The 12,256-nt window shown below is 44.6% G+C and overlaps 1 protein-coding gene across 3 annotated transcripts; it reads right to left on the bottom strand.

Annotated features, from left to right (window-relative positions):
* Positions 1-2,460: 2,460 nt before the first annotated feature.
* LOC144491374 (uncharacterized) lies at positions 2,461-11,568 on the bottom strand. Of its 3 annotated transcripts, XM_078209098.1 has the most exons (4): positions 11,502-11,568; positions 9,066-9,280; positions 3,823-4,015; positions 2,461-3,478 (listed from the first exon to the last, which is right to left on the bottom strand). In XM_078209098.1, exons 3-4 carry the CDS (start codon positions 3,965-3,967, stop codon positions 3,348-3,350), a joined length of 276 nt encoding a protein of 91 aa, XP_078065224.1. In that variant the 5' UTR covers positions 3,968-4,015; positions 9,066-9,280; positions 11,502-11,568; the 3' UTR covers positions 2,461-3,347. The 3 variants fall into 3 exon arrangements, with proteins under 3 accessions (XP_078065224.1, XP_078065225.1, XP_078065223.1); XM_078209099.1 differs by lacking the exons at positions 9,066-9,280; positions 11,502-11,568 and adding an exon at positions 4,256-4,329; XM_078209097.1 differs by lacking the exons at positions 9,066-9,280; positions 11,502-11,568 and having other exon boundaries at positions 3,823-4,070.
* Positions 11,569-12,256: the final 688 nt, after the last annotated feature.

Here is a 12,256-nt window from a genome sequence, read left to right as displayed (position 1 = left end):
ATTCTGCTGATGTTGATGGCCCACAGCGTCTCATGGATGGCCAGTCTTGATTTGTTAGAGCTGTTTGATGTCCATCACCACAGTGGTAGTGGTAATGGTAGTGCCACACTACATGATAGAGGGTATCCTCAATGTGAAGGTGGGACTTTCTCTCCACAAAACAGTGCAATGGTCACTCCTATTGCCATTGCTATGCTCAGATAGATACATCTACATTGGTGAGGATGAGGTCAAGTACGCTTCTCCCCTCTAGTTGGTTCCCTCAGCTCCTGCCACAATCCGAGTATATCAGCTATGTCTTTTAGGACCCAGCCACCTCGGTCTGCGTTACTGCCGAGCCACTCTTGTTGATGGACACTGAAGTCCCCCACCCAGATTATATTTTGTGCCCTTGCCACCCTCAGTACTTTCTCCAAGTAGTGTTCAACATGGAGGAATACTGATTTATCATTTGGGTGGGGGGTGGCGGGGGGGACGGTATGTGGTAATCAACAGGAAGTTTCCTTGCCCATGTTTGACCTGGTGCCATGTGACTTCATGAGGTTCAGAGTAAATGGTGAGGACTCCCAGGCAACCCCCTGCCAGTGTATATAATTGTGACAACACCTCTGCTGCGCCTGTACAGCCAGTGGGACAGGACATATCCAGGAATGGTGATGGTGGTGTCTGGGACATTATTTATAAGATATGATTCTGTGTGTATGACTGTGTCAGGCTGTTGCTTGACTAGGCTGTGAGACAGCTCTCCCAAATTTGGCACAAGTCACCAGATGTTGGTCAGGAGGACATTGCAAGATCGATAGGGCTGGGTTTCCCATTGTCATTTCTGACAATGGTTTCATGATCATCAGCCAGATGTTTTATTGAGTTTAAATTCCACAATCGTGCATGAGTCTCCAGAGCATTAGCCAGGGCCTCTGGGTTACTAGTCCAGCAACAATACCACTGCGCTACCATCTCATATGCCAGAGGCCCAGACTAATGGTTTGGGGGCACAGGTTCAGATGAAAATTAATTTAATTAATAAATGTAATTCATAAATAATCTGGAATTGAAATCTAGGGGGCAATGCTATCATTGTGCCGCCAGCCGATGGGCGGGGTGAGTCGGTAAGACTGCGAGAGAGCCGGGAGATCAGGTTCACGCCTCATTTCTCCCCTTCAAGACCTTACTGGCACCAGCTATCTGGCAGGGTCAGCCTCATGCCTATTTCTGCCGCAAGGCTGTATAATTTATTTAAATTACATTTAAATATGTTTAGCATTGATTTAATGAGTCTGGGATGGAATCGTCAGAGCTCATTTGTCTCTATAGTCTTGTCAGGAGAGGTTTTCTCCGGCAACATGGGACCAGTTGTGTTAGCCTCACCAGTAGAACTGGAGACCATTGAGGCCCCCCGGGGAGGTCAGGGGCAGGGGGTGCCCCTTGGGTAGTGCCAACCTGGCACGCTAGCAGTGCCACTGGGCACCCTGGCACTACCTACTGGGCATCAGGTAGTGCTGTGGGGGTAGGGCCAGACCGGGGGTGGCCAGTCAAACCAATCAGTGCTGGGGGGGGAGGGAACCCACTGTTAATCTGCACTAGGGATTGCTGGGGGGAGGGATTACTGCCACTCTGCACTAGGGATCAGTCGGGGGGAGGGAGGGGGATGATCGGGGCTGGCCATGCGATGGGGGGGGGGGGGGGGCGGAGTTAGGCCAGCAATCAGGAGGTTGAGCCAGTGATCTGGGAGGGGATTGGTCCCAGTGGGGGGGGGGTGCCATTGGTAGATCAGTCCAGGCGGGTGGGGGGGTTGCAATAGGCTGCGGATCCCGATGGTAACTGAGGAGGTTGCTGTTTGTGACACTGGCTGAAAGCAACAGAGGCTGAGTGACGGACCTCTGCTGCACATGTGCAATTGCACCCGCTGCTGCTCTCAGCCAACATTCAGGTGATTTTAGCCCCACCCCTTCCCCCTACAATTTTTGAGGGTTTTTTTTTGTCTAAGTGGATAAGATAGCAGATTTTAACTCACCCAAAGAACTGATCAGAAACTCTCCCATTTTCACACTCGTCCTGGGCTTAGAATTTTTTCCATAAGATTGTTCCCCTTTTCTCAGTAATGGTGACCATGAAATTTTCATTAATTGTTGTAAAAACCTATCTGATTCACTAATGTCCTTTAGGGAAGGAAATCTGCCATCTTTACTTGGTCTTGTCTGTGTGTGGCTTCAGATCCATAGCCATGTGGTTGACTCTTAACTGCCTTCCCAAACAGCCTGACAAGCCATTCAGTTGTACCAAAACTGCTGGACTACAGCAGTACAAGAAGGTGGCAAACTATGCCTTCTCAAGGGCATTTGAGGTTGGGCAATAATTGCTGGCATCGCCAATGTCACCCACATTCTGAATGCTATTATTCCAGATCCGATATGATCCTTTTTTAAAGCAACATTATAAATTTCCCAAAGACACACTGTGAACTCTTAAATGTAAAATTTATTGTTGATGATACAGTAAAATAATTGCCAAAGAGCATATCAAGTAAAATGTATCATTTACTTTAATTTGTATGTTAGGAAAATATGTATCCGATTCATCTACTGTAAACTCACAAAGAATTTTATTTTAATATCAATGGACATTGGTTCACTTACTAAAAAGTCACTGTAAATGGACATTTTGAAATAATTTGGTAAGGATGTAACAAAGAGATCATTAAAAATAACACACCAAAGAAAAGGTTCCTCTACTTGGTAAGTAATCATCAAAATATGAGCAATGATTTATCACAAGCACTTGGACAACACTTATAGATCTATTTAAAATGTTAAGATCCTGGTTGTGTATTCATTCTTCTGTATTAATACAGTGACATAATGACGATTAATGATGAAAGGCTGAGGTTGTTTTCGTTAGAGAGAAGGTTAAGAGGTGACTTAATAGAGGCATACAAGATGATCAGAGGATTAGATAGGGTGGATAGTGAGAGCCTTTTTCCTCGGATGGTGATAACTAGCACGAAGGGACATAGCTTTAAATTGAGGGGCGATAGATATAGGACAGATATCAGAGATAGGTTCTTCACTCAGAGAGTAGTAAGGGTGTGGAATGCCATGCCTGCAGCAGTAGTGGCCTCACCAACATTAAGAGCATTTAAATGGTCATTGGATAAACATATGGATGATAGAGGAATAGTGTAGATTAGATCGGCTTTAGATTGATTTCACTGGTCGGCGCAACATCGAGGGCCAAAGGGCCTGTACTGCGCTGTAATGTTCCATGTTCTATTATCAAAATTCTATGAGATAGAACTTTCAGGTCTTTGGCATGTGTTCAGAGGGGAAATTAGGTCTTTAAGTTCATCCTCACTGTTCCATTCCTCCTGGTAGGCGTAGCACCAGCAGAATAGTTGATTTCTCCTTGATCTGGTAATCAGAGAATTTCTTTTCGTCCTCCAGCTGCACGTTGGCGAAAAGAAGGCGCAGATCATTTGCGTCTATTCCGTCAAAAAGAAAAACATAGGGAAAAAAATGAAACCTAAACAAAACTACAAATATGTCCTGAATACAATTAGTTATCATTCTCATGTGAAGGTAAACTAGATTTAAATCCAGCATCACCTCCAAAAAACTAAATTCCCAAGTTGGGGTTAAATCCTATAAAACCAAAGATTATAAAACGGTGTCAGCATCATGCAGGTCTGTTCACACTCACTTTCCCGTTTGCTGTTTACAGCACGGGGGGGGAGGCAATTCTTAACTTCCATCGCCTGGTGAAATGATGCCCCATCCAACTTTTATCCCATTAAAAGGCCACTCGTTGCTCTCACGACTCACATACCTGTTTCTCTTGGCAGTTTCTCCAGCAGTTTTTTCTTGAAGTTGGGGACTGTCATCGCGTTAAACTCTGCCTCGGAATGGGAAATATCAAGAGTGATCTTCTCCTCCTTCAGCCCCACAACAAGCACTTGATACACTTTCCCCATTGTACTGTCTTGGAAAATTTGCAAGCTGCTGTGTCTCCTCCGTGCTTTCTGAAGTCAAATATAAACACTCAGTTTCACTTTTAGTTTCAGGCAGCTTGATTAAACCAAAGCTCTGAGCAATCTCATTGGTATATGGTTGTAAATAACATCCTTAAAATGCTTCTCGCCAAATCATGTCATCAAATTATGCAGCTGAGGACAAGTCCACAATGCAACAAAGTAAAGTTAAAGTTAAAGTTTATTTAAGAGTCACAAGTAAGGCTTATGTTAACACTGCAATGAAGTTACCGTGAAATTCCCCTAGTCGCCACCCTCTGGCGCCTGTTCGGGTCAATGCACCTAACCAACACATCTTTCAGAATGTGAGAGGAAACCGGAGCACGGAGGAAACCCACAATAAGTAACAATCCTTTGTAAATGCTCACACTGCCTTTCGGGGCGGAATTTCCCATTTTATTGCTGTTTTTAACTGTTTCAGAGTTGCTGAAATTGAAAAATGCAGCGATTGCATCTTGTGGTGGAGCTGTAGCCAATAGATCATTTGACACATGCACAAATAACATCAATACTTACCTGGCAGCGGTGGAACCAGCATCAAGCAGATAGGACCTTTGGCTAAGATGGAGCATTAGACCAAGCCCGGGAGGGGCAGCAATGCCTCGCCCTGTCAGATTGGATCTTGTTTGATCGAGCCCAAAATGGGATGCAATGTCTTGTCAGCTTGGATCAGGTTTGTCCCTTATGTGGGGACCATGATTGGACTTAATTTGAATTGGTTTTTTTGATTAGAGATAAAGTACCGAAATGTAAAAAAATAAAATATTTAATTGGGAATGATTTATGTAGCGCCTTACTCTGTTTTCCCCCTTGTTGCCCAGAATAATGCAATCACAGTCCATATTTATATTTCTTTGTTGTCAGGAGGTGAATAAATTGGTTGTTTGGTGCTTTCCTTGTGCAGTTTTTAAATACAATACTGAGGTGTCTCTTTTTAAGGACAGTGGACATTCCAATAGAGCTTACAACAGATAAAAGCAAATTACTGTGGATGCTGGAATCGGAAACCAAAAGAGAAAATGCTGGAAAATCTCAGTAGGTCTGGCAGCATTTGTAAGGAGAGAATGCCTAACAGATGCTACCAGACCAGCATTTTAGCTTTTGGTTTCAGAGCTTACACAGGCTATTTTACCTGCTACATTAGCAATATACACCTTATTCATTTGTGTTACCTGTGCAGCACTGAAGGGACCCTTGAAATCTGAGCGCCCAAAGCTTAATCATAGAATCATTGAATTCCTACTGTGCTGATGGAGGCCATTTGACCCATTGAGCCTGCACCAACAACAATCCCACCCAAGCCCTATCCCCATATCCCAATGTATTTATCCTGCCAACTCCTGATACTAAGGGGGAATTTAGCATGGCCAATCAGCCTAACCCACATATCTTTGGAGTGTGGGAGGAAACTGGAGTACCCGAAGGAAACCCACGCAGGTAGGGGAGAATGTACAAACTCCACACAGACAGTCACCCAGGGCTGGAATCGAATCTAGTTCCCTGACACTATGAGGCAGCAGTGCTAACCACTGTGTCACCCCTGACCAATGATGCATTCTGATTCACTGGTTAACAGTAAGTTAAGAGCCTCATCCTTCACCACAAACTTCCCTGTCCTTGTGCAGTCCTAAGCTCCTTCTCCATATCACACCAGCCCCACAATTTTTATCACACACCAGCAGCCCTGATGAAGGGTTATCCAGATTCGAAACACTGGCTCTGTTCTCTCTCCACAGATGCTGTCAGACCTGCTGAGTTTCTCCAGCATTTGTCGTTTTTGTTTCAGATTCCAGCATCCATAGTATTTTGCCTTTACCACAATTTGTATCCCTGGATTTTCACTTGTGAGGGAGATAGTAAATGTGCGAGGAGGAGGCAGGAATTCTCTTGCTGCACTCCCTTTACTGAGGCACATCTAGAATTTTGTTTTTATTCACTCATGGGATGTAGTCAGCATTTATTGCCCACCCATAACAGTCTAGGAGATGGTGGTGAGCCACCATCTTAAAGCATTGCACTCTGTGTGGTGAAATAACTCCCGAGAGTTTCAGCATTTTGACTCACCAATAGTAATATATCAGTCAGGGTGCTATGTGACTTGGAGGGCAACTTGGAGGTGCAGCTGCACCTGATGCCTACATTCTTCGAGGTGGTAATGATTGCAGGTTGGAGAAGTGCTGTCAAAGAAAGCGGAGAGTATTCCATCACACTCCTGACTTGTGTCTTGTAGAATAGATGGATGGTAGACAGGGTTTTGAGGAGTCAGGAGGTGAGTTGCTCTTTGCAGGATTCCTAGCTCTTGTAGCCACAGTAGACTCCATACACTGTAGCCAATCGGCCCCAGCACTGAAGGGACTGAATATTCAAGCTGTACAGGAAGGAGGTTTCAAGCTTTGGTTAACCTCACAATTTGAAACTGTTCAAATATGAATTTCATAGAATCAGATATAGGGTAATGAAAATGGATGGTGTAAGTGATTGGGGGCCCAATTAAATTAATCTAGTAATAAAATTGACCAATTAACATGACACAACAGGCCCAAATCTGACATGAGACAATGGTGAATTTGGGGTAAAAACAGGTTCTAACGATCTTAGTATTGAAGATCTCCTAAGGCAGGATTTCAAAGAACAGCTGTCATAGACGGAGTTGAAGACTCTGGAAGCAAAATCCCTAAGAGAAAGCTGTCAAAGAAGGAGCTGACTTTCCATCTCCCTCGCCTTTAAAACACCTTAAACCAAGCTGTCCTAATAACTCCTTATGTGAATCTGTGTGAAATTTTGTTTGACAACACTCCTATGAAGCACCTTGGGATAATTTATAATATATGTAATAAAGTATTATAAAAATGCGAGTTGTTGTTAGGATGCGCTCACTATGGTCTGAGAGGTCATTAAAGTCAGCTGTTACACTAGAAATACAGTTCTATATCATAATAGACAAGTTAAACTTGCACATTATGGAGTTGATTTATAGTGTTGACTGCCCCTCATTGCTGTCACACTGAGCTTCTCGCCGAAAAGGTTCTCCAAGAGGTTTGCTCTAAAAAAAATTGATTTCTCCAATAGCTAACTGTTCATGGTAAGAAGTCTCACAACACCAGGTTAAAGTCCAACAGGCTTATTTGGTATCATGAGCTTTCGGAGCGCTGCTCCATCATCAGGTGAGTGGAGAGTTGGGTTCACAAACAGAACATATATAGACATAGACACAATTGCAAGATACTAGTTGGAATGCGAGTCTTTACAGGTAATCAAGTCTTTACAGGTGCAGACAATGCGAGTGGAGAGAGGGGTAAGCACAGGTTAAAGAGGTGTGAATTGCCTCAAGCCAGGACAGTTAGTAAGATTTTGCAAGCCCAGGCCAAATGATTGGGGTTACATGTAGTGTGACATGAACCCAAGATCCCAGTTGAGGCCATCTTCATGTGTGCGGAACTTGGCTATCAGTTTCTGCTCGGCGATTCTGTGTTGTCGTGTGTCTTGACGGCAGCCTTGGAGAACGCTTACCTGAAGATCGGAGGCTGAATGCCCTTGACTGCTGAAGTGTTCCCCGACAGGAAGGGAACACTGCTGCCTGATGATTGTCGAGTGGTCGTGTAGTGGTATTGTCACTGGACTCGTAATCCATATACTCAGGGTAATGCTCCAGGAACCCAGGTTCAAATCCCACCATGGCAGATGGTGGAATTTGAAGTCAATAAAGAAAATCTGGAATTAAGAATCTACTGATGACCATGAAACCATTATTGATTGTTGTAAAAACCTGTCTGGTTCACTAATGTCCTTTAGGGAAGGAAATCTGTCACCCTTACCTGGTCTGGCCTACATGTGACTCCAGAGCCAAAGCAATGTGGTTGAGGTTTAAGTGCCCTCAGGGATAGACAATAAATGCTGGCCCAGCCAACAATGCCCATATCCCATGAACAAATGAAAAAAAGGATGCATGAGTTTAGAAAATTCTCAAGAGGCACAAGAGATGACCCAGTTTCAGATATTCACCCACCAGGTTGTAGAATCATAGAATACCCACAGTGCAGAAGGAGGCCATTCGGCTTATCGAGCCTGCACTGACAACAATCCCCTTAACCTCGTGTATTTACCCTACTAGTCCCCCTGACACTAAAGGGCAATTTAGCATAGCCAATCAACCTAACTCGCACATCTTTGGACTGTGGGAGGAAACCCATACAGATATAGGGAGAATGTGCAAACTCCACACAGTGACATGGATTCCCTCATCCTGATCCTCACTGCACTCTGTATTCTGATGGAGAGTATAACAGGTCTAATGGGCCTTATCTAAACCTATTTAGATGTCATCCAAATGTTCCATTAGTAGGGATATGGAATAGGTGAACTTGTTTATGTACTGCTCATCCCAGCCTCACCGGGATCTTGAGTTCATGTCACACTATCTGTAACCCCCATGGCTTGCCTGGGCTTGCAAAATCTCACTAACTGTCTGGGCTTGAGTCAATTCATACCTCTTTCACCTGTACTTAACCCTCTCTCCACTCACATTGTCTGCACCTGTAAAGACTTGATTACCTGTAAAGACTCGCATTCCAACCATTATCTTGTAAATTGAGTCTGTGTCTATGTATGCCATGTATGTGAACCCAACTCTTCACTCACCTGATGAAGGAGCAGTGCTCCGAAAGCTCGTGCTACCAAATAAACCTGTTGGACTTTAACCTGGTGTTGTGAGACTTCTTCTTGTTAAGTATGTTTAACGTTTTGTTAAGCCATTCATAATTTTATATGTTTCAATCAAATCACCCCCTATTCTTCTAGACCCCAGGACATTTAGGTTCATTCAACTCAATCTCTCCTTATGGGACAGACCTCTCATCGAAGGAATCAATCTGACAACCCTTTGTTGCATACCTAAGGCAAGTATACCTTTCAGAAGAAAAATACTTGCAGTTATATAGCACTTTTCTTGACCTTTGGACATCTCAAAGTGCTTCACAGCCAATGAAATACTCTTTGAAGTGAATCCTCGACAAACTGAATCAAACAGCAATGTGATAATGACCTGGTTCTCTGTTTTTTGTGAAGTTGATTGAGGAATAGATGTTGACCACAACTCTCCTGCTCTTCTTCAAGATATTACCATGGGCTCTTTTACTTTTACCAAAGTAGGCAGGCTGAAGCTCCGTTTAATATCGCATCTGAAACATAGCACCTACAACAGTGGAGTGCTCCTTTGGTGCTGCATTGGAGTATCAACCTTTTCTTTGTTTTCCAGCTCTGGAATGAGATTTAAACCCATCATTTGTGTTTGAGAAGAAAATATGTTGCAAACAGAGCCACAGCTATCATACGAACTTAAGTTAAGAAGACCAAAAGTATACAAAGTACTCTTGAGTGTGGCCTTGGATGTATCCAAATTTAACATTCATTCAATGATAAAGCCTCAACATTTCCTCAACTGACTAGTGCATTAGAACCATAGAACCATAGAAAATTACAGCTCAGAAACAGGCCTTTTGGCCCTTCTTGTCTGTGCCGAACCATTTTTTGCCTCGTCCCACTGACCTGCAATTGGACCACATCCCTCCACACCCCTCTCATCCATGAACGCGTCCAAGTTTTTCTTAAATGTTAAAAGCATTTACCACTTTATCCGGCAGTTCATTCCACACTCCCACCCCGCTCTGCGTGAAGAAGCCCCCCCTAATATTCCCTTTAAACTTTTCTCCTTTCACCCTTAACCCATGCCCTCTGGTTTTTTTCTCCCCTAGCCTCAGCGGAAAAAGCCTGCTTGCATTCACTCGATCTATACCCATCAAAATCTTATACACCTCTATCAAATCTCGCCTCAATCTTCTAAGCTTCAGGGAATAAAGTCCCAACCTATTCAATCTCTCTCTGTAACTCAGCTTCTCAAGTCCCGGCAACATCCTTGTGAACCTTCTCTGCACTCTTTCAACCTTATTTACATCCTTCCTGTAACTAGGTGACCAAAACTGTACACAATACTCCAAATTCGGCCTCACCAATGCCTTAAATAACCTTACCATAACACTCCAACTTTTATACTCGATACTCCGATTTATAAAGGCCAATGTACCAAAGGCACTCTTTACGACCCTATCCACCTGTGACGTCACTTTTAGGGAATTCTGTACCTGTATTCCCAGATCCCTCTGTTCAACTGCACTCTTCAGAGTCCTACCATTTACCCTGTACGTTCCACTTTGGTTTGTCCTTCCAATGTGCAATATCTCACACTTGTCTGCGTTAAATTCCATTTGCCATTTTTTAGCCCATTTTTCTAGTTGGTCCAAATCCCTCTGCAAGCTTTGAAAACCTTCCTCACTGTCCACTACACCTCCAATCTTTGTATCATCAGCAAATTTGCTGATCCAATTTACCACATTATCATCCAGATCATTGATATAGATGACAAACAACAATGGATCCAACACCGATCCCTGCGGCACACCACTAGTCACAGGCCTCCAGTCAGAGAAGCAATCCTCCACAACCACTCTCTGGCTTCTTCCATTGAGCCAGTGTCTAATCCAATTTACTACCTCCCCATGTATACCTAGCGACTGAACCTTCCTAACTAACCTCCCATGAGGGACCTTGTCAAAGGCCTTGCTGAAATCCAGGTAGACAACATCCACCGCCTTCCCTTTATCCACTTTCCTGGTAACCTCCTCGAAAAACTCTAATAGATCGGTCAAACATGACCTACCACGCACAAAGCCATGTTGACTCTCCCTAATAATTCCCTGTCTATCCAAATATTTGTAGATCCTATCCCTTATCACACCTTCCAATAACTTGCCCACCATCGACGTCAAACTTACTGGCCTATAATTTCCCGGATTTCTTTTGGAACCTTTTTTAAACAACGGAACAACATGAGCCACCCTCCAATCATCCGGCACCTCCCCCGTGAATACTGACATTTTAAATATGTCTGCCAGGGCCCCTGCAAGTTCAACATTAGCTTCCCTCAAGGTCCGTGGGAATACCCTGTCCGGTCCTGGGGATTTATCCACTCTGATTTGCCTCAAGACAGCGAGCACCTCCTCCCCTTTAATCTGTAATGGTTCCATGACCTCCCTACCTGTTTGCCCTATTTCCGTAGACTCCATGCCTGTTTCCTCAGTAAATACGGATGCAAAAAAACCATTTAGTATCTCCCCCATCTCTTTTGGTTCCATACACAGTCTACCACTCTGGTCTTCAAGAGGACCAATTTTATCCCTCACTATCCTTTTGCTCCTAACATACCTATACCTCTGTCTGCCAAAGCAACCTCATGTCTTCTTTTAGCCCTCCTGATTTCCCTCTTAAGATTTCCCTTTTATACTCCTCGAGCATCTGATCTGTTCCTTGCTGCCTGTACATTTCATACAACTCTCTCTTCCTCTTAATCAGTGTTACAATCTCTCTCGAGAACCAAGGTTCCTTATTCCTATTTACTTTGCCTTTAATCCTGACAGGAACATACAAACTCTGCACTCTCAAAATTTCTCCTTTGAAGGCCTCCCGCTGTGCAATTTCACAAGCTGCCGGCTGTGGTACTGTATTTCGCAGCCCGGCTCCCCAGGGTCCTAGTGCCCTGCGTCCATTCTTAAACAAGGGAAGTTCCCGACCTCCACACTACTGTTCCCAATTTGGAAAACATCACATACACAGAATAATCTACACGGAAAACTACTAAAACAACCAGAACGTGAATCCTATATCTATTTACACCGCCACCCGTCTCCGGGTGGCCAACTTAAAACTGATGCTCACCCTGCTGAGGCCAGTCGTCTGCCTGGCCCGACCGTCCGGTCCGGACCTCCGTGGGCCGAGGGTCCTGGCTGCCCCTGGCCTCCCCTTCCCCAAAGGGTTTCCGGAATCCCTCTCCGTTCCCTGCGGAGACTGGGCTACCTGTGGCCGCACTTGGTAGTGCCCCACGCCTTCTACTTTCCACCCGGGCCCTTTTGCTGCGGGGTCGGGCCCTGAGTGCCATGTGTGAGGGAGACCACCTTACCGGGGGTCTGGAGACCCTGCTGCTCCGACGACCCCTCCCTGACTCCCATACCAGAGGTGATACCTCCATCTCCTCTGCCTCCCTAACTTCAGCCTCACTGAGGCAGTTGACCTGATGCTCGGGTAGTTTAAAATTACCCGGGCTGGGTGCTTGTATCACCGTTAACCTCACTGCGGCCGCTACCTCCGGTGCTGCCCAGCTGGGACAGCACATTGCCACCTGTT

Source organism: Mustelus asterias, chromosome 3 (genome assembly GCF_964213995.1).
Source record: "Mustelus asterias chromosome 3, sMusAst1.hap1.1, whole genome shotgun sequence".
Taxonomy (NCBI): Eukaryota; Metazoa; Chordata; class Chondrichthyes; order Carcharhiniformes; family Triakidae; genus Mustelus; species Mustelus asterias.
The sequence above is the reverse complement of the archived record's forward strand: the minus strand, read 5'-3'. Positions and strand labels throughout refer to the sequence as shown.

Excerpts from the sequence above, each read along its gene's own strand:
- LOC144491374 (XM_078209098.1), bottom strand. The coding sequence starts at position 3,967 with ATGGGGAAAGTGTATCAAGTGCTTGTTGTGGGGCTGAAGGAGGAGAAG. Across the intron at positions 3,479-3,822 it reads GAAACTGCCAAGAGAAACAG|ACGCAAATGATCTGCGCCTT; the intron begins GTATGTGAGTCG and ends TTGACGGAATAG.